Source organism: Mauremys mutica, chromosome 5, assembly GCF_020497125.1.
Source record: "Mauremys mutica isolate MM-2020 ecotype Southern chromosome 5, ASM2049712v1, whole genome shotgun sequence".
Taxonomy (NCBI): domain Eukaryota; kingdom Metazoa; phylum Chordata; order Testudines; family Geoemydidae; genus Mauremys; species Mauremys mutica.
Window position 1 is genome coordinate 137,873,568 of NC_059076.1, and position 25,400 is coordinate 137,898,967.

Below are 25,400 nucleotides of genomic sequence, written 5' to 3' on the forward strand. Positions count from 1 at the left end.
CACAGGGGTCTCTTCCTTGAAAATAGCTATTCCAAAGCTGTTGATTGAAACCAGTTTAAAAGCATCAGTATTTGTAAAAGGCTAATAGTATCATTTTGAAAACCTGTGCTGTGCTACCTATTGCTTGTGCATGGAACAATGTTGCTAAAATAAAGGCAAACAGCTTCTAAGAAAATTATTCATGTCACTCAAAGCAAGATGAAAATGTTTATTTAAACTTTTAAGCATTCACAGACATTATTGAACAGGTTTTTTTAAATCAAACTTTCATATGCTCAACTGACAGCAGGCAATCTATGCAATAAAATCATTCTCTAAAGCATTACTGCAGTGTGGATGAAATTCACTCATAACAACAGGGGCCACTTAAAACTGGTAACACTGCAGAACAGTTGTTGCAGCAGCTGTTCTGCTGCACAGGGGAAGGGCAGCTACAAAGCAGGTGAACAGGGTGACTCTCTACCCTCTGAAACCAGTGGAGTGATTATTCTGTGTAACCCACGCATAAGGACTTCAGGGGTAGACCAGGACAAGGCCACTGAATCCACAATTAAATAGACCAGTGGCCATGAATCTCTGCATGGCAGGGTGTGCAATGGTCACAGCTCCTGTTCAGTCCAGATGCCGGAAGCATAGCAACAGATACAATGAGAATCTGCTCCATGCTTTGGCTACTACTGGTTGGGACTGAAGTCCATTCCAAACACCCCTACATGGCAGTTTGCTTGGGATTTGTGCTAGGGCAGAGGAAATTAATTTCATCCTGTATGTATATGTTCCATTATCCATATTAATCAGTCATTAGAACAGGGGTCAGCAACCTTTCACAAGTGGTGTGCCAAGTCTTCATTTATTCACTAATTTAAGGTTTTGCGTGCCAGTAATATATTTTAACATTTTTAGAAAGTCTCTTTCTATAAGTCTATAATATATAACTAAACTATTGTTGTATGTAAAGTAAATAAAGTTTTTAAAATTTTTAAAATTAAATTAAAATGCAGAGCCCCCCAGGACTGGTGGCCAGGACCTGGGCAATGTGAGTGCCACTGAAAATCAGCTTGTGTGCCGCCTTCGGCACGCATGCCATAGGTTGCCTACCCCTGCATTAGAAGAAGGAACACTAGGGTACTTGACAATGGTTTTGAATAAAAACACATTCTAGCAGCTGTCTGATAATTAAATAAGGGGCCTTTTACTTAAAATTTAGATTCTGAAAAGGTTACAATTTGGTATTATAATATACATCTTCAGTACAGGGGAGTTTTATTAATTCCACTTGAAATAAATAGTCTTGAGTATGGGACACACACTGCCCTTAGGAGGCTAATCAAAAATGTGTAATGAGACATGAGCAAAATAGTACAAATTAACGAAGGATTAAATGTGATAGATATTGATTTTATTTAGATATGTTAAGTATGGCTAATTAGCTGGGTGTTCTGAATGGTACTAGAACAGATCAGTAACAAGGGCATGTGTTAAAGATGCATGTAATGAATAGAGTAAGATGGAACAAAAGAGCAGTGGTTGTGATTCTCCATTTAGTTTAAACCTCCTATACCTATGGTGAAATTTGTTACTTTTTGAAGTTATTTTATTATTTATAAATGTGTCAGCCTGCCAGCCTTGAAGACTGGGGTCCTTTGTCTATAGATTAAGTAGTGGCACTGCAGATTTCTTTCCTCCACATTCCCCCCACGCATAACCAGGGGAGAATCAACTGTAGGAAAAAAAGAGAATTCAGGGCCAGATCCACAAAGGTAGATAGGCTCCTAACTTCCACTGAAATCAATGCAAGGTAGGAGTCTCCAAAGCCCACTCATTCCTTGCCTTCTTCCAACAAGTGGGAGTAAGTTCCCCTCTCTACCCGTTTTTTTTGTTTTGTTTCTTCTCCTCCTTTTGGGAGAACTGTCCATTAAGAATTGGACCGAGATCATCAATTCATTTTTTCATCCATCCCCATGGGAAAAGTTTTGAAAAGGGGAACATTCCAATTCAAAACAACTAAAGCAGAGTGGTTAAAATTTATGATTTCTTATTTGAATCAGATTTTTAATTGGCATTTAAATAATACATTTTTCTTTTTAAAAGCAAATCTGAATTTAAACAAAATATGTTATGGGACTAAACTTGTTATAATCCCTTAAAATATTTAAATAAAAAAAATATGTATGCTGAATCCATGAGCCTCTATCAAAAACCTTGAGTGAAAGGCTGCTTTTCTATATAAAGAAAGAATCAGGGGGAAAACATCTTACTTTTGAGGTCAAGCTTTATAAATATTACAGTATATTACCTGTACCAAAAAAAAAAAGATTTTCTTCATCATCATCCAATAAAGCCATGGATGAGTTCGTAATCGGAACCAGTAAATTCCAGCAAGATTCCACAGACTAACAGATTTATCAGTTCGTTTATGCAAAAAATACTCCCTTTCGTCTTGTTCAGAACAAACATTTCATTGATATAGTTCAATCATTACAACAAGGCTACACTCCCACCTGACAGAGCAGACACTACTAGAAGGGTGCTGGATACAGTGTATAAGAAGGAAACTGAACAGTGTGCATGTGATCGGGCATACCTACCACGCACTGGTTCTGCCAGGGTTAATCTCACTCTGTGGACCAAAGAGGCCACATCCCCTTGTCCCTGCTGGGCATACTCCAGCTAGAAGCAGGATATAAAAGGGAGCAGCTCAGCTCAGTCTGGGCTGACCGCCAAAGGAAGCAGAGGTGCATTGCAGGCTCCTGCAGAGAGACTGCCGGCACTCTAGGACTCAGAGGCCATCCAGGCTGCGGCTCCAGTTGAACCCCAGCCACCCAATGCCACAGACGGAGGAGAGACTGCAGAACCTCCGAGACTACCAGCCACAGAAGAAGGGGAAAAAGTAGCCCAGGGGGGACTAAGCATTGCTCTAGTTGAGATACCGGGCATTGACTCAGTGGGTTTCAGAAGGATCCCCACTGAGTTGGTGGAAGATATCCCTGCCCCGGCTGCCGCCCACCCCGCTCTGGCCACTAGACCACACTGACCTGGTGCAAAGGGTGGCTTTATTGACTCTGGCCACTAGGCCGCACTGCCCTACTACAAAAGGTAGTTCTACTGATTCCAGCCGTTAGGCTGCACTGCCCTACCTAGAAGGGTAGCCCTAGCGACTCAGGCCATCGGTCCATGAACGCTTACCACAGGTCTACTGCACTGACCCTCACCATTAGGCCACATCACCTTAGGAGCCAGGGCTGTTGTGGTGGCTGGGAAGACTATGCTATTTGGGCTCCACCCCTGTTCTACTTCAATTCCCCCACAACTCAACACCCCCCTGATAGAGAGGACCTACCCTGTGACAATGCAAAACACACAAGGGGAAATTCGTTAATCTGAATCTTGATGGATGGAGCAATGTACACAATGATCCAGTCCAGTAATGGATGCTAGTGTAACAACGGAAGATTGGGTTGTCAATCATACAGAAACAACTGACAAATCAGGAAATGCCTATATAGCAGAATACTTAAAATAGCAGCAATAAAAGCTCGAACAAACTGAGCAAAATTCAAGTGTCAAGTGCATAGCTTTGTCACAGACAATACTGCAAATGTAGCAAAGAGAAACAATCTAGACTATGATAATGGAGGGAACCTGAAACTTACATGTGCAGTGCTCATTTGCTGCATCTTTTAGTCAAAGGCTTAAGTAAAACTCCAGAAATCAAGAAAAATGTTGAAATTGTTAAAACTTCCGTAAACAACCACTGTGTTTCAGCATCACTGAAGAAAGCAGGAGGATCCGAACTATTTCTCCCCCAAGATGTATAATGGAATTCAGTGGCTGACTGTTTTGATATTTATGAAGAACTGGTCTATTCTGATGACAATTTTTGAAGAAAACCATGACAAAACAGATGAACTATCAGAGCCAAAGTAGTCAACACGGGACTGAAGAGAAATGTAGAAGATATGCTGAATATACTGAAACTTATTTCCATAGCCTTGGACAAACTGCACAGAGATTGCTGCTGTACTGGTGAAGTCACTGAAATTTGGAAAGAATTTCAAGAGATATTGAAGAACAAAATGCCCAACAACGAAGGTAAATTGCAGGAAGAAAAGAAGCACTTACACCACCACATATTTTTGCCAATATTTCCAAACCAAAGTACCAGGGTAAATGCTCAATTGCTAAAGAAGATACTGCTGCTATGACTAATGGACATCTAAATAACTCATCAATCATGACAACCATAATAAATTTCAGGGCTAGAGGTGAACCATTCAAGCAGCACGTTTATTGATGATATTTTAAAGAAAGTCACACCACTGAATTAGTGGAAGTCATTAACTAAGCACCTGGAATCAGAATTTGATGAAGTGCTAAACCAGCTTTTGACATCAGTAGCCTCTTCTGCAGGCACAGAACAAACATTTTCTTCATGTGGATTAATTCACTCAAAGTTGAGAAATCGATTGGGAGCTGAAAAAGCAGGAAAATAGAAGTTACTTACTTTGTAACTGGAGGTTCTTTGAGATGTGTGGTCTCTATTGGAATTCCACTATAGGTATGAATACGTTCCCTGCACCCAGAGGTGGAGAATTCTTGAAAGCAATGTCCATTGGTCTGCTCTCTTTGTACTTCCAACAGAGGAGACAAAGGGCATAGTGGACTGACCACCTCTCCATTTCCTTCTATACGGCAAATCAAAGAATAATCCAAAGCAGAGGAGAAGGATGGTGGGTAGTGGAATGCAGATAGGGACCACATATCTTGAATTGCCACCAGTTACAAAGGTAAGTAACTTTCTCTTCTTCTTCAAGTGCTGGTCCTTATATGTATTCCTCTGGGGGTGACCAACAAGCTGTACTCAAGTAGGAGGTAGGTGCGAGGATGCAGGTGGCAGAGCCATTTGAAGGACTGCCATACCAGAGTATGCATCAGCATTTAGTCTTCACTAAAGCATAATGCCTTCCAAAATGTTTGAATGGAACTCCACTTAGCTCTTCTGCAAATGTCAAGCAGAAGTACTTCTTAGAGCAATGCCACTGACATCACTGGTGCCCTTGTGGAATGAGCCCTTGCCCCATGAGGGGGAAGAATGTTAGACAGCTTACAGCCGAGTATACAGTCCAATATCCATTTAGAGATCCTCTGAGAGACTATAGCTTGACCTCAAACTCTTTCCGCTATGGCAATAAATAATCAGAGATTTTCGGATTGGCTTTGTAGGCAAAAGGCTAGGACTTATCGCATGTCGAGGGAATGAAATGTCCTTTCTTCTTCAGTTGTGTGGACTGCATGTTGATCGGCAACCAAGATGACATGAGTAGAATTTGGGTGCCAAAACTATCTGGGCCAGTTGGGGGTGATGAGGATGACTCGTGCCTTATCTTGATGAATTTTCTGTAAGACCTGAGGTAGGAGTGGTAAGGGAGGGAAGGCATAGTTCAGATGGTCTGACCACAGGAGGAAGAAAGTGCTGCCCTGAGAGTGAAGACTTCAGAGTCTTTCTGGAGCAGGATATGTTAAACTTTGTTCTTTGGACAGGCAAACAGATCTCTTGTGGGGAATCCCCAGAGAGCAAAAATACTGTCTACTACTGAATTGTGCAACTCTCACTCGTGGTCGATAGCAAAGCGTCTTCTGAGAGTCGTACAGCATTTTCTGATTCCCTGGAAAATAAGTTTCCAAGAGGGTGATTTAATTGCTGATGCACCAATTCCACAGAGTGATTGCTTGTGCACACAGGGAAATGGATCTCGCTCCTCTGTCCTTGTTGATGCAAAAGACAGTCGTCATACTGTCCAATATGATGACATGGTGACTTTGAATGAGAGAAAGGCTTCGCAAGCTTCCCGGACTGCCTATCATTCCAGAATGTTGATGTGCATCCTGGTCTCTCAGGAAGTCCAAATGCCCTGTGCTAAACAGGACAAATCCATAATGATTGCATACCATAGTACAGATGAGGTTACTTTGTTGGACACAGTTACTATGGCATTCCTGGATTGCTTGCCTGGTGAGTACACTGCCTGAAGCCATGCTTTCAGACAACAAAGACAGTCTGGCAAATGGCGTGACATAAGTACTTGAAGCCATATGTCCCAGAAGAGAGAAAAATTCTAATTGGTGTTCGAGGGCTCATGATCTGATCTATGAAGGCATTCATCATGTGGAATCTGTTCCTGGGCAAACAGGTCCTTACCATGATTTAATTTAGGGATACACCATGAATTCTAAAGTCTGCAGTGGAGTGAGAACAGACTTTTCCAAATTTATGCTGACTCCTAGGGAAGAGAGAATTTGGAACGCTGACAAAACGGCTTTGTGAGTTTCTTGATGTATCCTGGCAACAAGAAGCCACTCACCAAGATAGGGAAAGACTGTGAAGCCACCATGTCAAGACCCGGGCGGGGGGGTGAGGGGGGGGGGACAGGAGCAAGGCTGAATGGGAGAACTCTGTATTGAAAATGGTCTGGGCCCACCATGAATCTGAGGAAGTGTTTGCGAATGAGGTGAATGTCCACATGAAAAATACTCATCCTTCATATCGAAGGTTGGCACTGAATGGGGTATCTGTTCTATTGTTCCTTCCTGCAAGAGGGATTCTACTTCTTGTTTGAGAATCTCATGAGAATAGCCCCTGAAAAGGAGTGGAGTTGGGAGTTTAGAGGGGCAAGGGAGATAAATTCGATTGCATAGCCAGAATAGATGATGATTAGTACCCACTTGTCTGTTGTTACTTCCAGAGGTGGAAAAAGAGTGCTAGATGACTCAAAGGATGTGTGCAAATCGGAAGGTACTGGCATCATCATTTTGATGGAGGCTGGAATCAGGATGATAATGTTGCCACAGAAGGTACAGGGAAATGGGACTTCTGAACCCTTTGGATTTTACAGGTGCCTCATAAAATCATTGATGGTAAAATTGTTGAGCCATTGGCCTAGGTTTGTATGGTTGCTGTGGAAATCTCTCTTCAGCGCAGGTGTATATATTCCCAGGGAGCAGAGAGCGGCCCTGGAGTCCTTTAAAGTATATACAGACTCATCTCTGTTTTCTGGTTGAGCAGATCAGTTTCATCAAAAGACAGGTCCTCCAGAGTGGTTCTTGACCTCCCTGAGAAACTCTGAAGCATAAAGAAATGATTCACAGCACAATAGCAATAGACATTGCCCTAGAAGATGTACCTACTGCATCCACCACTGATTGAAAAGCACTCTTGGCAACCAACTTGCCTTTCTCAATGAGAGCCTGAAACTGGGCTCTCTCCTCTTGCAGAATAAAGTCTGTGAATTTAGAATAGTTCAGGCAGTCATGTCTAGCCATCAGTGCTTGGTGACTGGCAATTCAAAACTGAAGCGGAGTGCCCCAGAAATCAAGCAGAGTGCCCCAAGGGTCAGTCCTGGGGCCGGTTTTGTTCAATATCTTCATTAATGATCTGGAGGATGGCATGGAAAAATTGGAAAGAGTCCAGTGGAGGACAACAAAAATGACTAGGGTGCTGGAGCACATGACTTATGAGGAGAGGCTGAGGGAACTGGGATTGTTTAGTCTGCAGAAGAGAAGAATTAGGGGAGATTTGATAGCTGCTTTTAACTACCCGAAAGGGGCTTCCAAAGAGGATGGATCTAGACTGTTCTCAGTGGTACCAGATGACAGAACAAGGAGTAATGGTCTCAAGTTGAAGTGGGGGATGTTTAGGTTGGATATTAGGAAAAAACTGTTTCACTAGGAGGGTGGTGAAACACTGGAATGGGTTACCTAGGGAGGTGGTGGAATCTCCTTCCTTAGAGGTTTTTCAAGTCAGGCTTGACAAAGCCCTAGCTGGGATGATTTAGTTGGGGATTGATCCTGCTTTGAGCAGCAGGTTGGACTAGATGACCTCCTAAGGTCCCTTCCAAACCTGATATTCTAAGATTCTATTCTATGAAGGTAAGTAGAAGTGAATATCTTCCTGCCCAATAAGTCGAGTCATTTACCCTCTTTATTGAGTAGAACTAGGGTGCTGCTGTCTAAATCTCTCAACAACAGCCTGGATTACCAAAGAATTAGGAGCAAGATGAGAAAAAAGAAATTCCACCCCTTTGGCCGAGACAAAATAGCATGAGTAGTGGCACAAGTAGCAGGGGTATGCCAGACTGTTCTAGCTAGTTCCAAAATAGCATCACTAGCAAGAAGTGCTACTTGGCTGGAAACACAGGAATAGCGGACGTCTGTGTGTTTGTGTTTGGGATCCTGAACTTCCTCAAGGGAGATCTGTAGCTCCCCTGCAATCCCATGTAACAGTTCCTGGAATTGCCTTGGGTCATCAGGGGGAGATGGAGACACTGGGACAACTGCTTCATCAGGAGATGACAAAGACAATCTCATCAGTACTAGTGGAACTGCCGGATCTGACTCATACTCTTCATCTTCCATGGGGTCAGGAGGAAGCTCTGGCTGACCTCTTGAAGAGGAAAGGAGGGCTGACCCCCTAGTAGATCATGCCTAGTAGATCATGCTAACTTACATCAACTTACCTCATTAGTGTAGATCAGGCCTTAGTCAGACCTGCTGGGAGAATCACAGCAACACGCAAAGGGACTTCAAGCCTAAACTTGTGGTCAGGAGGGAGAGGGATGTGGGTAGGAGGCCTGAAAGGGAATTCTTTGTGCAGACCAAACCAGGGGACAATAGGAGGATCAAAGGTACAATTACCCCAGAACTCTGACAGCCCCAAAATAATGCAAAAACAAAAACGACATAAAAAACAAAGAGAATATAGAAAGATGAAGCATATCTGAGTTCTCCCTTTGGCGCAAAAACTGAAGTAACTGAAATTTTTATTCCCCAGGTACATTATTGCCTCAAAACACACTAATCTCAAAGAAATGGTATGAAACTTGGAATAGGATAGTCTGATCCTGTACAGTGGGGAAAAAAATAGAGTGAAGCTGAATCAGAGATAGATGCACCATGGAAAACTGTGACATGTTTGTCAGCTAATATCAGATATTATATCGTTTACTTTGATGCTTAGAATTTATACATGCTGCTTCCTCATGGAAGTGGAAATTGAGGAGAAAGCTCAGTGAATTATTATTTGCTTACTACAAATACCCATAGTAGCCTATAAGAGGCCCAAAACTAAGGAAGGCGATAATTTTAGAAGCTTTAACTCGGGGGTCTCAAACTCCTGGCCTGTGGGCCATCTGTGGCCCGAGAACCTCCCCACTGCAGCCTGCAGAGGGCAGGCAGACATGCCGCAGACAATGTCTGCTGTAGACAACGCCCCCCGTGGCTCCCATTGGGTGAGGGAGAGGAACAGAGATATCATCATTAGTTGCCGGACAGAGTCAGCCATGAAGGCAGTATTATTAATTGCCGGGGCAGAGTCAGCATCACTTTTTTCCACAATGAATATAAACAAGTCAAAATACCGAACACAACTATCTGATGCACACCTTGCTGCAATCCTGAAGATTTCAACTGCTCAATCACAGAGGCCAAACATCAACAAACTGACAGAACTGAAACATTGCCAGGTGTCTGGCAAACACTAAAAACTCTCTGGTAGGCAAAGAATTGTATGAAGATGTATGACAGCTTTATTATTTCTAAGAAATTCAAAATAAAAAATACAATATAAATGTTTCTTTTCTGAACATCATCTTCAGTGACATTATTGGCCCACTGGGAGGATTTGAGGACCGGCACTGGCCCTAAGGCAAATTGAGTTTGAGACCCCTGCTTTAACTTGAGGAATGAGATTAATAATACATTAAGACAAGACATTAATAATAAAGAATACTTACACAGAGCCTTACATCCAAGGATCTCAAAGTGTTTCACAGATATTAGGCTTCACAATACACTTTGTGGGGTATGAATGAGTATCATTCTTATCTTACAGATCAGGAAACTGAGGCACAAAGAAGTTAAATGACTTGCCTAATGTGACACTATGTGAGAGCCAGCATTAGAACCTAGTTCTCTTGACTTTCAGTACCCAGGTCTAACTACTAGATACTACTGTATTCCTTATTTGCATTTCTAAAAAGTGGTCTGTCCTTTTGCCTTAGAGGTGCAGGAGAGGGGGACAAGCCAGTAGAGAAGCCTGGGAGCAGCCAAACAGAGATGAAAGGATAAGATGGGAAGGGGAGATCAAAGGAGCAGAAGACAATAATGTGATTAACTTTTTTCAAAAAGAACAAAATTACTTACTGCATTAAAGATAGCTGAAGTGTACAAAACAGTTCCTTAACTTTAATATTGCATGTACCAATTGCTGTATATATAACTGTATACGTAAGCGATTTTATGTGATTATGAATGGGAGGAGAAGTGGTCTGCTCAATGCTGAATAAGAGAAAAGGTGTTCACAAGTCAGTTTTTCATTGGACATTAAACACAGCGAATGACAGTGAAAATGAGGTAGGATTAGAGGTTAAAATAGGGAAAGAACAAGTTAAAAATTACTTAGAAGAGTTAGATGTCTCCAAGTCACCAGGGCCTGATGAAATACATCCTAGAATACTCAAGGAGGTGACTGAGTAGATATCTGAGCCATTAGCGATTATCTTCAAAAACTCATGGAAGATGCAAGAGATTCCATAAGACTGGAAAATGGCAAATTTAGTGCCAATCTATAAAAAGGGAAATAAGGAGAGCCCGGGGAATCACACACCAGTCAGCTTAACTTCAGTCCCTTGAAAGATAATGGAGCAAATAATTACACAATCCATTTGCAAACAACTAGAAGATAATAAGGTGATAAGTAACAGTAAGTATGGATTTCTCTAGAACAAATCACATCAAACCAACCGAATACCTTTCTTTGAAAGGTTAACAAGCCTTGTGGATAGGGGGAAGCAGTAGATGTGGTATATCTTGACTTCAGTAAGGCTTTTGATACTGTCTCGCATGACTTTCTCATAAACAAACTAGGGAAATACAAGCTAGATGGAGCTACTATAAGGTGAGTGCATAACTGGTTGGAAAAGTGTTCCCAGAGAGTAATTATCAGTGGTTCACAGTCAAGCTGGAAGGGCATATCAAGTGGAGTCACACAGGGATCAGTTCTGGTTCTGGTATTGTGTCCAGTTCTTGGCATCACATTTCAGGAAAATGTGGACAAACTGGAGAAAGTCCAGAGAAGAGAAACAAAAATGATTAAAAGGTCTTGAAAACATGGCCTATGAGGGAAGGCTGAAAGAACTGAGTTTGTTTAGTCTGGAGAAGAGAAGACAGAGAGGGGACATGCTAACCATTTTCATGTACAGAAAAGGATGTTACGAGGAGGAAGAAAAATTGTTCTCCTTAATTTCTGAGGCTAGGACAAGAAGTAATGGACTTAAATTGCAGCAAGGGCAGTTTAGGTTGGATATTAGGAAAAATTTCCTAACTGTCAGAGTAGATAAGCACAGGAATAAATTGCCTAGGGGGGTTGCGGAATCTCCATCTTTGGAGACTTTTAAGAGCAGGTTAGACAAACACCTGTCAGGGATGGTCTAGATCAGTGCTTATCAAAGTGGTGGTCCGTGGACTGGTGCCGGTCCGCAAGCCATCGGCTGCCGGTCCGTGGCAAGTTTCCTCATAGGAGCGTCAAATAGGATAATAATATGGCACCAATCCCTGGCACACTGGAAAAAAAGATAGCTTGAGAAGCACTGGTCTAGATAATACTTAGTCCTGCCCTCAGTGCAGGGGATTGGTCTAGATCAGCGGTCCCCAACCTTTTTGGCACCAGGGACCGGTTTCGTAGAAAAAAAAATTTCCGCGGACCTGTGGGATGGTTTTGGGACGATTCAAGCGCATTACATTTATTTTTGTACTTTTATTTCTATTATTATTGTAATATATAATGAAATAATTATACAACTGACCATAATGCAGAATTAGTGGGAGCCCTGCCCCCTATCTGACCCCCACCCACTTCCTGCCCCCCCGACCGCCCACCACCCTCAGAATCCCCGACCCATCCTGCTCCTTGTCCCCTCACCATCCCCCAGAGACCCCCACCACCCTGGGACCCCATCCCTGTCCCCTGACTGCCCCCAACCCCTATCCCCCCCCCGCTGAGTCCTGACAGACCCCCCCAGAACACCCACAATCCAACCCCACCCATTCCCTGCCCCCTGACCGCCCCCCCCAACCTCCGCCCCCTCTCTGTGCCCTGACTGTCCCCAGGACTCCCTGCCCCTTAGCCAACCACCCTGGCCCCAGCCTCTTACCCCCGGCTCCCTCCTCACCCGGAGCCTCAGCGCCTCGCCCGACAGCTGCAGCGTGTCTCCGGCGGGGCCTGAGCTCCGTCCCGCTCAGAGCTGCGTGGGGAGGGGGTGGGGCTGGGAGCTCCACGCCGAGTGGAGGCAGCTGAGCTCAGCCTGAAGCTCCCAGCCCCGCCCCCTCACCACGCGGCTCTGAGGGGGGGGGGCTCAGGGGCCCCGCCGGAGACACGCCGCTTGATGTGCCAGGGGTCGGGCCTTTTTTTCCTTCCTGCCCCAATAACAAAGAAATTGGGGATTCCCTTGGTCTAGATGACCTCTAGAAATCTCTTCCAGTCCTACAATTCTGTGACTCTGATTCTCTATTAAGATATGATCCACACTGTGAAACAATTTGAAAATCCCCAATATAAATACAAAACATACAAACAAAGTAGGGAAGGGGAGGGGTGGTAGGGTGACCAGATGTCCTGATTTTATAGATTTTGGGGGCTTTTTCTTATATAGGCACCTATTACTCCCCACCCCCGTCCCGATTTTTTACACTTGTTATCTGGTCATCCTAAGGGGAGGGCAGGGAGGAGCAAAAAGTAACTTGATAGAACAATGCCATCCTCCACCGATCTTGCTAATTCCACAGTTTCTGTTTGGATTTCCTGCTCCCATCCCCTTCCACTTTAACTTCAATGTTTATGATTTCCAGTTATGATTTCTGTAGAAGGCTCATAATCCACAGCCCTTTTTGAAAAATGTGCTTTAAGGAAGGACTTGAATGAGAAGAGAATAAAGCCACATCACACTGAGACAGGGATGCTTTAAAAAAAGAGAGAGAGTAATCAAGTTTGGGAAATTGAATTAATACTGACTCAGAGAGAAGAGCGCCACCTACTGAATCACTACTTCTTCCTGAAGCATTAGGCTTTTCCTGAGAAGCCTCCCACCCCAGTAGGGTAATTAACTAGAATCTCATAGGGTAGCAGCTGGAGAAATCAAAGAAACAGGCAAGATAACATTCTGGTTGTTTCAAAAGATACCAGAGAGGAACACTAGAGTAATATAAGTGATCAAGAAGCTCTACCATTTGATACCAGTAATGTGTAAAGCTAATGTCATCTTAGCTGTGATGCACAAAACAATTACAAGCAGAAAATAAATTTAGACTAGAATAATCATCTGAGGGTTCGTTCAGATCAAGTGTGGAGAAGAAAAACTGTCAAGTTTTCATGATTTCCAGTTCTCTCCACTAAATATACATTGAGGAAAAAAACAAAGGGCTGAGTAACTTAACTACCTCGTCACATCTGTGATGATTGGAATCATAGAATATCAGGGTTGGAAGGGACCTCAGGAGGTCATCTAGTCCAACCCCTTGCTCAAAGCAGGACCAATTCCCAACTAAGGGTACGTCTACACTACGGGACTATTCCGAATTTGCATAAACTGGTTTTGTAAAACAGATTTTATAAAATCGAGTGCGCGCGGCCACACTAAACACATTAAATCGGTGGTGTGCGTCCATGGTCTGAGGCTAGCGTCGATTTCTGGAGCGTTGCACTGTGGGTAGCTATCCCGTAGCTATCCCATAGTTCACGCAGCCTCCCCCGCCCCTTGGCATTTCCGGGTTGAGATCCCAGTGCCTGATGGGGCAAAAATCATTGTCGCGGGTGGTTCTGGGTAAATGTCGTCAGTCACTCCTTCCGCTGGGAAAGCAACGGCAGACAAGCATTTCATGCCCTTTTTCCCTGGATTGCCCTGGAAGATGCCATAGCAATGGCAATCATGGAGCCTGTTTCGCCTTTTGTGACTGTCACCGTATGTGTACTAGATGCCGCTCACAGAGGCGATTCAGCAGCGCTACACAGCAGCATGCTTTTGCTTTTGCATGATAGCAGAGATGGTTTATCAGCCATATTGTACCATCTACCATACCATAAATTGGTAATAAGATGATCGTGGCTACCAGTCCTTTTGCACTGTTCCATTTTGCTGCTGTCATAGTGCCCCTGGCTGCTCTTAGCCAGGGGCGCAAAAGCCAAAATTGGGAATGACTCCCTGAGTCAATCCCTCCTTTTTGGTATCTAAAAATAGAATCAGTCCTGCCTAGAAAATGGCAAGTGTACTAGAGAACCACTGTATCAGAGAACTCAGAGAGCACAGTTGCTCTGTGTCAGATCCTGCAGAAATTATGAGCTGTATTCTATTCACAGGGGGTGCTCCTGCAACAACCCCACCTGTTGATTCCGTTCTTCCCTCAGCCTTCCTGGGCTACCGTAGCATTGTCCCCCCACTTGTGTGATGAAGTAATAAAGAATGCAGGAATAAGACACAGTGACTTGTTAGTGAGATATGAGTGGAAGGCAGCCTCCAGCTGCTATGATAGTCCAGACAGGACATTAAGGAGTGTGTAGGAGAGGAGCCCAGCATCCCTCTGCTAGTTCAGGGGCAATTGAATCTTTTCTTTACACATGAAGGGTGGGGGCTGATGAAGCTCAGCCCCCTGTTGCTATGATGATGATGGTTATCAGCCATATTGTACCATCTACCAGGAAAAATTAGGGCCAGGCGCCCTTGATTGACCTGACGGATGCTAGTCAGCATGGTTACCAGTCCTTTTGCACTGCCCCATGTGCCAATAGGCTGATGATGATGATGGGTATCAATCTTATTGTACCATCAGCCACCCATGGCGGGGGGGGGGAGCAAGGATGTTGGTGTTGAGTGCTGCACCATCGCGTCTATCTGCAGCATTCAGTAAAGATAGGGTGACATGTAAAAGAGTCAAGAGAGGATTGTTTTCCCTTTCACTTCTGGGGGTGGGTGGGTGTGTGCGTAAATTGCCGAGCTATGCCCTGACCCACCGCGGACACTGTTTTTGACCCTAGAAGCATTTGGAGCTCAGCCAAGAATGCAAATGCTTTTCGGATACTGCAGGAACTGTGGGATAGCTTGAGTCCTCCAGTCCATGAGTGTCCATTTGATTCTTTGACTTTCCGTTACGCTTGTCACGCAGCAGTGCGCTGAGTCCCTGCTATGGCGTCTGTCTGGAGATTTTAAAAAAATGATTTTGAATTTCGTCTTCTGTAACGGAGCGCTGATAGAACAGATTTGCCTGCCCTTACAGCGATCACGTCCGCATGGTCCATGCGGGAGCTCTTTCTTTATTTTGATTTTTAACTGCATCGCCACACGTGCTGATCGGAGCTCCATGCTGGGCAAACAGGAAATATTCAAAACTTCGCGGGGCTTTTCCTGTCTACCTGGCCACTGCATCCGAGTTCAGATTGCTGTCCAGAGCGGTCAGTGGTGCACTGTGGGATACCGCCCAGAGGCCAATACCGTCGATCAGCGGCCACACTAACCCTAATCCGATATTGTAATACCAATACTAGCGCTACTCCTCTCGTTAGGGAGGAGTACAGAAACCGGTTTAAAGAGCCATTAAAATCGATATAAGGTGCCTCCTAGTGTGGACGGTTGTGGCGTTAAATCGGTTTTAGGCTCCTAAAACCGATTTAAACGCCTAGTGTAGACCAGGCTTAAATCATCCCAGCCAGGGCTTTGTCAAGCCTGACCTTAAAAACCTATAAGGAAGGAGATTCCACCACCTCCCTAGGGAACCCATTCCAGTGTTTCACCACCCTCCTAGTGAAAAAGGTTTTCCCAATATCTAACCTAAACCTCCCCCACTGCAACTTGAGACCATTATTCCTCATTCTATCACCTGGTACCACTGAGAACAGTCTAGATCCATCCTCTTTGGAGTTCCCTTTCAGGTAGTTGAAAGCAGCTATCAAATCCCCCCTCATTCTTCTCTTCTGCAGACTAAACAATCCTTCAGCCTCACCTCATAAGTCATGTGCTGCAGCCCCATAATCATTTTTGTTGTCCTCCGCTGGACTCTTTCCAATTTTTCCACATCCTTCTTGTAGTGTGGGGCCCAAAATTGGACACAGTACTCCAGATGAGGCCTCACCAATGTCGAATAGAGGGGAATGATCATGACCCTTGATCTGCTGGCAATGCCCCTACTTATACAGCCCAAAATGCCATTAGCCTTCTTGGCAACAAGGGCATACTGTCGACTCATATCCAGCTTCTCGTCCACTGTAACCCCTTGGTCCTTTTCTGCAGCACTGCTGCTTAGCCATTCGGTCCCTAGTCTGTAGCAGTGCATGGGATTCTTCCGTCCTAAGTGCAGGACTCTGCACTTGTCCTTGTTGAACCTCATCAGGTTTCTTTTGGCCCAATCCTCTAATTTGTCTAGGTCCCTCTGTATCCTATCCCTACCCTCCAGCGTATCTACCACTCCTCCCAGTGTAGTGTCATCTGCAAACTTGCTGAGACTGCAGTCCACGCCATCCTCCAGATCATTAATGAAGATATTGAATAAAATTGGCCCCAGAACCAACCGTTGGGGCACTCTGCTTGATACCGGCTGCCAACTAGACATGGAACCATTGATCACTACCCGCTGAGCCCGACGATCTAGCCAGCTTTCTATCCACCTTATAGTCCATTCATCCAGCCCATACTACTTTAACTTGCAGGCAAGAATACTGTGGGAGACCGTAACAAAAGCTTTGCTAAAGTCAAGGAATAACACATCCACTGCTTTCCCCTCATCCACAGACCCAGTTATCGCCTCATCCTATTGGGACCCAGGAAGTGCCCGCCCACTGCTAAAGGACCTCCCCCCAGCCTAAGGGGAGGATCCACTGGGCCTGGAAACCAAATGATTCCGGGGGACAACTAATGAAATAGCAGGAACAGGAGTGTGGTCAAAGGGTCTGTCATAAACAGATAGTTAAGGGTTAATGTCTCTTTTACCTGTAAAGGGTTAAGAAGCTCAGTAAACCTGGCTGACACCTGACCAGAGGACCAATAAGGGGACAAGATACTTTCAAATCTTTGTGGAGGGAAGTCTTTGTTTTGTGTTCTTTGTTTGGGGGTTGTTCGCTCTCGGGACATGAGAGGGACCAGACATCCATCCAGGCTCTCCAAATCTTTCTGAATCAGTCTCATGTTTCAAATTTGTAAGTACCTAGTCAGTAAGGCGTGTTAGTCTTCTGTTTGTTTTCTCAACCTGTAAATGTTTCTTTTGCTGGAAGGATTTTTACCTCTGTTTGCTATAACTTTGAACCTGAGGCTAGGGGGGATTTCTCTGGCTATATAATTTAAATACCCTGTAAGCATTTTTCATTCTGATTTTACAGAGATAATTTTTACCTTTTCTTTTTCTTTAATTAAAAGCTTTCTTTTTAAGAATCTGATTGATTTTTCTTTGTTTTAAGATGCAAGGAGTTGGGTCTGGACTCACCAGGAGTTGAGGGGGGGAAGGGAGAAGGGATGGTTAATTTCTCCTTGTGTTAAGACCCAAGGGGTTTGGGTCTTGGGTTCCCCAGGGAAGGTTTAGGGGGAATGGAAAGTGTACCAAAACACTATATTTTTGGTTGGTGGCAGCGCTATCAGATCTAAGCTAGAAATTAAGCTTAGAAGGGTACATGCAGGTCCCCACATTTGGACGCTAAAGTTCAAAGTGGGGAGAAAACCTTGACAGGGTCAAACTAAGGGAACCTGACTGGGACTCCAAGCAGAGAACCCTGGACAGCACCCACTGCTCCTCAAAGGTGTCAAGGGAACCAGTGGACACAGTCACAGGAGACCCCATCGGCCAACCTCCTCGCCCTGGTTTTATAAATGGCCATTTTAGCCAGGGCTAGGAGGAGGCTGACTAGGAGGTCCTGTGACTTCGTGGGGCCATGAATAGGGAGTGCATAAATAAGAAGGTGAGGGGAAAAGTGCAACCAAAAACGTAACAGGATGTCTAAGAGGAGCCAGAATAGGGGCTGCAACCTGGCGCACTCCAGGTAAACGTGCGCCAGGGTCTCCCTCACGCCACAGAAGGGGCAGGTGTCCGGGACGGGGTAAACCGCACCAGATACACGCCCGTGCTCATGCCCCCATGAAGGAGCTGCCAACTGATATCCCCTGTGGGCCTCAGGACCAGGGTAGAATATAGGCTGGTCCACCGGAGTGCCTCACCCTCGAAAGGTGACAGGAGGTCCCGCCACTTTGTGTCGGGGTGGGATGCGAGTGTGAGGAAGTGAAGGGTGTAGAGCACGAGCATGTATAGGTGTTTTCTTGGTGCAGTCTGGAAACGAACTGGCTGCAAGTCATGCAGCTGGCTCATGGTGAAGGGGCACAGGGGCCTGTTATCTCCTCATAGAAGGCAATTAGATTAGTCAGGCATGATTTGCCCTTGGTGAATCCATGCTGACTGTTCCTGATCACTTTCCTCTCCTCTAAATGCTTCAAAATTGATTCCTTGAGGACCTGCTCCATGATTTTTCCAGGGACTGAGATGTGGCTGACTGGCCTGTAGTTCCCCGGATCCTCCTCCTTCCCTTTTTTAAAGATGAGCACTACATTTGCCTTTTTCCAGTCATCTGGGACCTCCCCCGATCACCATGAGTTTTCAAAGATAATGGCCAATGGCTCTGCAATCACATCCGCCAACTCCTTTAGCACCCTCGGATGCAACGCTAAGGAGAGTAACTTCTGTTGGAAATCTTTAGTGTCCACTAGATTTTGTAAAAGGAAGAATGGCACTAGGGAAACAATTTAAATTTGGTTAGGTAATAAAACAAATTGTATATATCCTTGTTCTGAATCAGAGTCTACTGAATGAATCACAAACAGAAATGAGCACAACAAAGAGAGAAAGCTATAAGGACCTAGCCAGAATGCAGTCCCCAGGTAAAGTGTTCAAATTTCAAACAGTAAACAAGTGCATCTCCCAGAACATCAAAAAATCAGGAAAGACTCTAAAAGAACTCAATTTAGTTTGCCTTTATTAAATGCATAGTGCTATTGTTGGATTTTAAAACCACATACATCTAAAAATCCAAAGTTATCATTCCTATAAAATATGGAAATATGTCCCTTGATTTAGGTAAAATATTGCATTACTGCAGATGGGGTTAATTTTATGCTTTATTATAATGAAATAATGCATTCATGTAATATCTTGTGTTTTATTTCCTTAGGCTTGGGGGAGGGAGAAAAGAATGAATTAATGTACTATGTAAGGACATATTAATTGTGAAACCACAAACACAATCACATTCAGATAAATGCAAATTTTGAGCATTTACTGCAAATATATGTATGTACAGAGTCAGATTTGAACACAAATATAGGGAGGGACCAATCCTGCAATCCCTACACATGCCCATATCTTTTCATGTTTAATTCAATTCAAATAGACACCCTGCATGTATGTTTTTTGAATGTGTGATCACTGAATGAATGTGATTCATTTCCATTTATATGATTTCAATTTGTAGTACACATCAGACACTTCTCCTCAATGAGGACTAAACCTGTCAGAAGTCTGCAGTTTAAAAAGAAGCCCATTTAGATCTGAGCATAAAACAGAACTTTTCTTAACTACTAATTCTATTTAATGCTTTAAAAAAAATCAAAAGTTGACAATCAAGAATTTGAGTAAACTTTCTAAATATGCTTCAGCTAGGGCTAGGCTGTGGACAATCCTGCTCAATTAGGGAAGAGCTGATGGGCAGTGTTCTGGGAAAACCTGCATATATATATAGTAGTGCAGGACAGAACTCACACCACATGGAGTCAGAGGGCATGTCTACACTACAGTAAAAGCAGTGCATCTGTGCTGCCACAGGGCCATATTGTAGACACATCCTACATCAACAAAAGGGATTTTTCTCTCACTTTAGTAAACTCGCTTCTCCAAGAGGCATTAGCTAGATCAACAGAAGCTGCACCTACATCAGGGGTTAGGTCAACCTAACCACAGCACTCAGGGTGCAAAAGTTTTCATACCCTTGAGCATGGATCTAATTTAAGTAGTAGACTAGGTCAGAATCCCACTGCTATAGGAAAAAGATCTTTGTGGATAGGGGAGAACAGCCCCTTTCTGAAGAATGAACATGAAGGAGCAGGCAACTGTTAACTCTCAAGAAAATATAGGGGTGGCAAACAGGCCTCAGAAGACTGAGGAAGGATGAGAGCCCTCATCAAGTTGCAGGCAGTCCGTCAGGAGTCATCTCTCCTCTTCCAGAAGACTACAAAGGTAGTGTTTCCCTTTAGCTGGAGAGAATATTTAGAAGGGGAAAAAAAAACCTTGTTTGGCAGTCTCCTGATGGTAGCCTTCAACTATCTGAAGAGGGGTTCCAAAAAGGATGGAGCTAGGCTGTTCTCAGTGGTGGCAGATGACAGAACAAGAAGCAGTGGTCTCAAGTGGCAGTGGGGGAGGTCTAGGCTGGATATTAGGAAATACTGTTTCACTAAGAGGGTGGTGAAGCAATGGGTTATCTAGAGAGGTGGTGAAATCTCCATCCTTAGAGGTTTTTAAGGCCCGGCTTGACAAAGCCTTGGCTGGGATGATTTAGTTGGTGTTGGTCCTGCTTTGAGCAGGGGATTGGACTAGATGACCTCCTGAGGTCTCTTCCAACCCTAATATTCTATGATTCTATGCTAATAACTGTCCTTTGGGGGTAAAAGAAGAAGTTAATTGCACTTTTTTATACCATTTATTACTGAAAATAGCTTGACTTTTTTTTAATTTGTTATTATAGGTTATGGTAATACGTTATGAATTTATATATATTTATAATTAAACTTAAAATAAATGTTTAAATCAAATCTTTACAACAGTGCTTTACCTATCCTCTCTTGTTATAGGTGCTAAAGGCCTGCTAGCAGTCAGCTTCTCAGGGATACCTTTCGTCCAAAATTATGCAGATTATATACATATGCAGAGAAATTACTTTGCTTCCACCTAAATGGCTGCATTGCAGTGTAACGCAGCAGTACAGAAATAAGGGTGGTAATGTGAAAAGTGATATTTGTCAATATCACTTTTCACAGAAGACTTAGTGCCCCATTGCCACCCATACTTCCGTGCTGCTGCTGCCACCTGGGGCTGACAGCCAGAGCCCTGCTGCCTCCAGGTGATGGACTGGGCGTGAGGGAGCCTGGGTGGCGGGGCTCCGTCTGTCAGCCCCAAGGCAGTGGGGCGCTGGCTGTTGCCTTTATCCCCACCTCCTGGGTGTGCATGGCCATTCTGCATGAGCCCCAGTCATCCAGGGCTGACAACCAGAGCTTTAAAAAAAAAAAAAAGGCACACAGCTCACATCTCCCTTGACACATTCCTGCACCTTCCTTGGGTGGCCCGCCCCAAAATTTGAGAACTGCTGCTCTAAATAACCCATCAGCACAGCCTCGAACCTCTTGATACAGTAACTTCATAAAGCAGCAAACAGAATCATAGTGAACACTGTTCTTTATACTCAGAGATGTTAGGAGACACTGCTTAAACAAGGTTGTTGTTTTTTTATTAAGTATTTATGTATATGAGTTAGTTCCCTTTCCCCTTTGTTTATGGCCTGAAGACTATGGCCAACAAGTGGCTTAAGCATTACATAAATTGTGAAATATTATTATTAGAGCTGTCAATTAATCAATTAACTCAAGGTCCCTGTATCATGTCTCAAGTGAAACAGATAATTAGTAATGTATTAAGCCATAGTCAGCATGCCCTTAACACATATACTAAATATTTATTCAGTGCCAGAAAAAGAGATCCATATTGTTATTCAATATACACTGACATTCTAACTCAGGGTTTCTCAAACAGGGGTCGCCGCTTGTGTAGGGAAAGCCCCTGGCGGGCCGGGCCAGTGTGTTTATCTGCCCCGTCCGCAGGTCCGGCCGATCGCGGCTCCCACTGGCCGCGGATCGCTGCTCCGGGCCAATGGGAGCTGCTGGAAGCGGCGGCCAGTAAGTTCCTCAGCCCACGCCGCTTCCAACAGCTCCCACTGGCCTGGAGCAGCGATCTGCAGCCAGTGGGAGCCGCGATCAGCCAGACCTGCGGACGGGGCAGGTAAACACACCGGCCCGGCCCGCCAGGGGCTTTCCCTACACAAGCGGCAACCCCTGTTTGAGAAACCCTGTTCTAACTGCTGTAAGAGCATCATTTCACGTCTTAAAAGAAAAATATGCGGCAGCAGTACTTCTACAGTTAAGATTACAAACCACTGTCCATTCTAGGAGGAATAGTTTAGGGAAGGCTCCCAAAGTAACAGGTGAAAAGTTACATATTTCTGCCCCACAACAATTTTGCCTATCTTTACTGGCCTGTGTTCTTTGCCAGACCCCGATCTACTTCACTCTGTGGTTGTCTATGGCTGACTGCTTTAATACCCTGATGCTCAGAGTATGACCAGGTTTATTCAGTGCTCCATACTCTGATTTCCAAACGTACTAACTTTAAAAGAAAAAAAAAAAAAAACTACGTTGACTGAATAAGGAGTTCTGAATAAATGGACCCTGCATTTCACCCTAGGTGTTTAGCACTGAGCTCTCACTCTAGAGAATGGACTGCTGCTGTATTAATCCAAGCTGAAGCATTCTGATCTCTACTTTTAGAAGATTTACTACAGTTTTCTAGAAACTTACTGCTCATCACTGGCATATACTGTAGGATTGTGGTAGTTAACAGTGGGTAACCAGAACCAATAATTTACCTATTTTTATCTATGCTTGTTCCAGATACAAGCAAACTTAATAAAAGAAACTGCCTACAACTTTAAAACTATCTGTTTCGGACAGATCGATATAGCTGGTTATTTTTATTCCCATTCAAAGAGCCTCTAATTGCTTGTCTTTCAAATCATAACTCCAACAATAAATACTGACATGCTTGGAGATCATTGTACTTTTTACACAATCAAACAAGCCTATAACTTATTTAGTTTATTTATATCACTCACACTTAAATTAAAAAATAATGCTTTGCATCCTACCCTAGTTGTCCTCTTCCTTTAGGCAAATGCTCATTCCTCTCTCCCCCAGACCCAAAGTTTACACTGAGATTAAAATTAAAGGAACATTGGTCAGATACCTAAGGATCCAAATTTGGATTTTGTTTTTAAGAAGTTACAAAACCAAATATTAAGAGGAAAATGTTTTCTTCAGGACTTAAACATAGGGTGACCAGACAGCAAATGTGAAAAACTGGGATGGGGTGGAGGGTAATAGGACCCTAAATAAGAAAAAGTCCCCAAAATCGGGACTGTCCCCATAAAATTGAGACATCTGGTCACTCTACTTAAACATCACCCTGCAGAATCTACAGGCATGCAACTACTAGGCTGCATAAATTTTTGAAGGCTTTGTGATCCTTTTAAATGCATGAAAGACAGAAAGTGAAATTCACATATCTATTTTCATTGGCCAAGCTGAAAGGAACATCAAAAGTAAAACACCATGACAGTCAAAAGTAAAATAGATTTTTAAAAGTTTCTTGGGTTGCAGCAACCTAAGGTGTCATTTAAATTTCTTCTTTGCAGTGTAAGTTTCTATCCAATAACAATCTCATACAGTAATAAAAGTGGATGTACCCATCCACATACATACATGCTGAAGTTTCCAACAGCACCTATTGATTATGGGTGCCCAATTTGAGACACCTCAGGCCCAATTTGCTGCGGTTCTGAACCCCACTGACTTCAGCTTGAGTCGTGGGTGCTCTGCACCTCTGGAAACCAGGCCTCCGAAATCGCAAGTTGGGCGCCCAAAGACGGAGGTGCCCAAAACCAGCAGTTGCATTTTGGCCATGCTGCGACCACTGGTTATAATGCTGTTGCAAGGACGGCCTCCCTGATCCACCCGCCTTAAGGCTGCGGGTACCACATTTCCCACAGGCCCATCATCTGGGCACCACCAGGGAGCCCGCCACCTCGTGTTGGGGCTGGGAGGCGCCACGCCACCACAGCGGCCCAGCTCCATCGCGCCCAGCTCCCAGCAGCCTCGCTGAGCGGGGGGCAGCATGAGGCCAGTGCTCAGGTCATGGGCCAGTGGCACAATAGGATGCCCTGTTACATAGGAACGGGGTGGGGGGGCCCAAGCGCTTCCAGGGGATGGATGGCAGCGACGCTGGTGGGTGTTGTGTTGTGTGTTGTGTGTTGTGTGCAGCCCCTCCCCCAAAGTCACGGCCCCCAGCCCAGAGACCACTGCCCTGCTGCCCCAGGACAGCAGGTCCCTGAGGTGGCCGAGCCTGGCTCCCCGAGTACTCACAGGAACCTGGCCCGGCCGCTCCGACCCCTCCGCCGCCTCCTCGTCCAGCTCCATGCTGCGCCGCCTCCCCTCACGCAGCGGCCCGCTACTAGGGCCACACACAGGCAAGGAGGCGGCAACCCGCTGCGCATGCGCGGCCACCTCCCCAGCCCGTTGTTAGGGACTCGCTCGGAGCAAGGGAAGGGCGGGGACGAGTGGCGCGAGCGCCGGCGGCAGCGCGGGAGCCGTTGAAGAAAACGAGAGAGAAGAGCGCGCGATTCCGTCAAGAGCGCGAGGAAGAGCCGTTGGGCGCGCGCGCGCGCGCGAGAGAGAGTTCCTTCCCCGAGGAAGGACTGAACGTGCGCGCGCTGCTGAGGCGATCTAGGTGCCTAGGCGGCGGTGGTTGTTGCTGCTGTTGAAATGCCCGGATGTCAATGAAGGCAGTATCCAGTAGCAGTGCTCGTGTGTTACTTGCCTGCTGATGGTCCTGCCCACGCAGGGCGCTAGCCCCGTCAGCCTCTCCAGTTGCTTGCCAATGATGAGCATCTGTTCCCTTTGCAAAGCCTTGGTGCACCCAGCCTGGGGGCTGCGTGTCATGCCCACTGCACCCTGGCAGTGAAACTGTACCTGCCTTCGTCCTGTGTTATGATGGTGCCACATAATGGCACTTCTTAACGGCAAATCCAAGGGGGGCAACTACTTTTTAAATTTTATTAAATGTCAACTTTTTTTCTCCACAGAAAATTTAAAAAAAATCGCAGAAGAACGTAACCATCAGGGATATCCCTACGCCCCCCCCCCCGAATTTCCCCAACACCCCCCTCCCCAGTTTTGTGAACTAATTACATGCAGTGTTGACAATTTAGTGATTGTTTGAAAATCTGAATTGAAATTGAAACATTAATACACACTTTAAAAGCATATAAAGTGTATGATAAAATACATGTGTCTGAAAAAGTATAATAGATTTGAAAAGTATGAACACAGACTAACTTCCTTATACGGCTGTTGTTTTTTATGACAATGTCAGTGCATTCATTTCAGTGATGTTGGCCAGCCTAATAGTTTCAAATGATTTGTAAGCAAAATCTAAATTAGCTCTCCCTGACA

The 25,400-nt window shown here is 44.7% G+C and overlaps 1 protein-coding gene across 1 annotated transcript in view; it reads right to left on the reverse strand.

Moving 5' to 3' along the window:
• ALMS1 (ALMS1 centrosome and basal body associated protein) overlaps nucleotides 1-24,517 on the reverse strand; it is a 144,417-nt gene extending 119,900 nt beyond the window's left edge. The window contains exon 1 of the mRNA XM_045019073.1: nucleotides 24,312-24,517. Coding sequence (XP_044875008.1) covers nucleotides 24,312-24,365 — 54 coding nt within the window. The 5' untranslated portion in view covers nucleotides 24,366-24,517. The remainder of the gene's footprint in view (nucleotides 1-24,311) is intronic.
• Nucleotides 24,518-25,400: the final 883 nt, after the last annotated feature.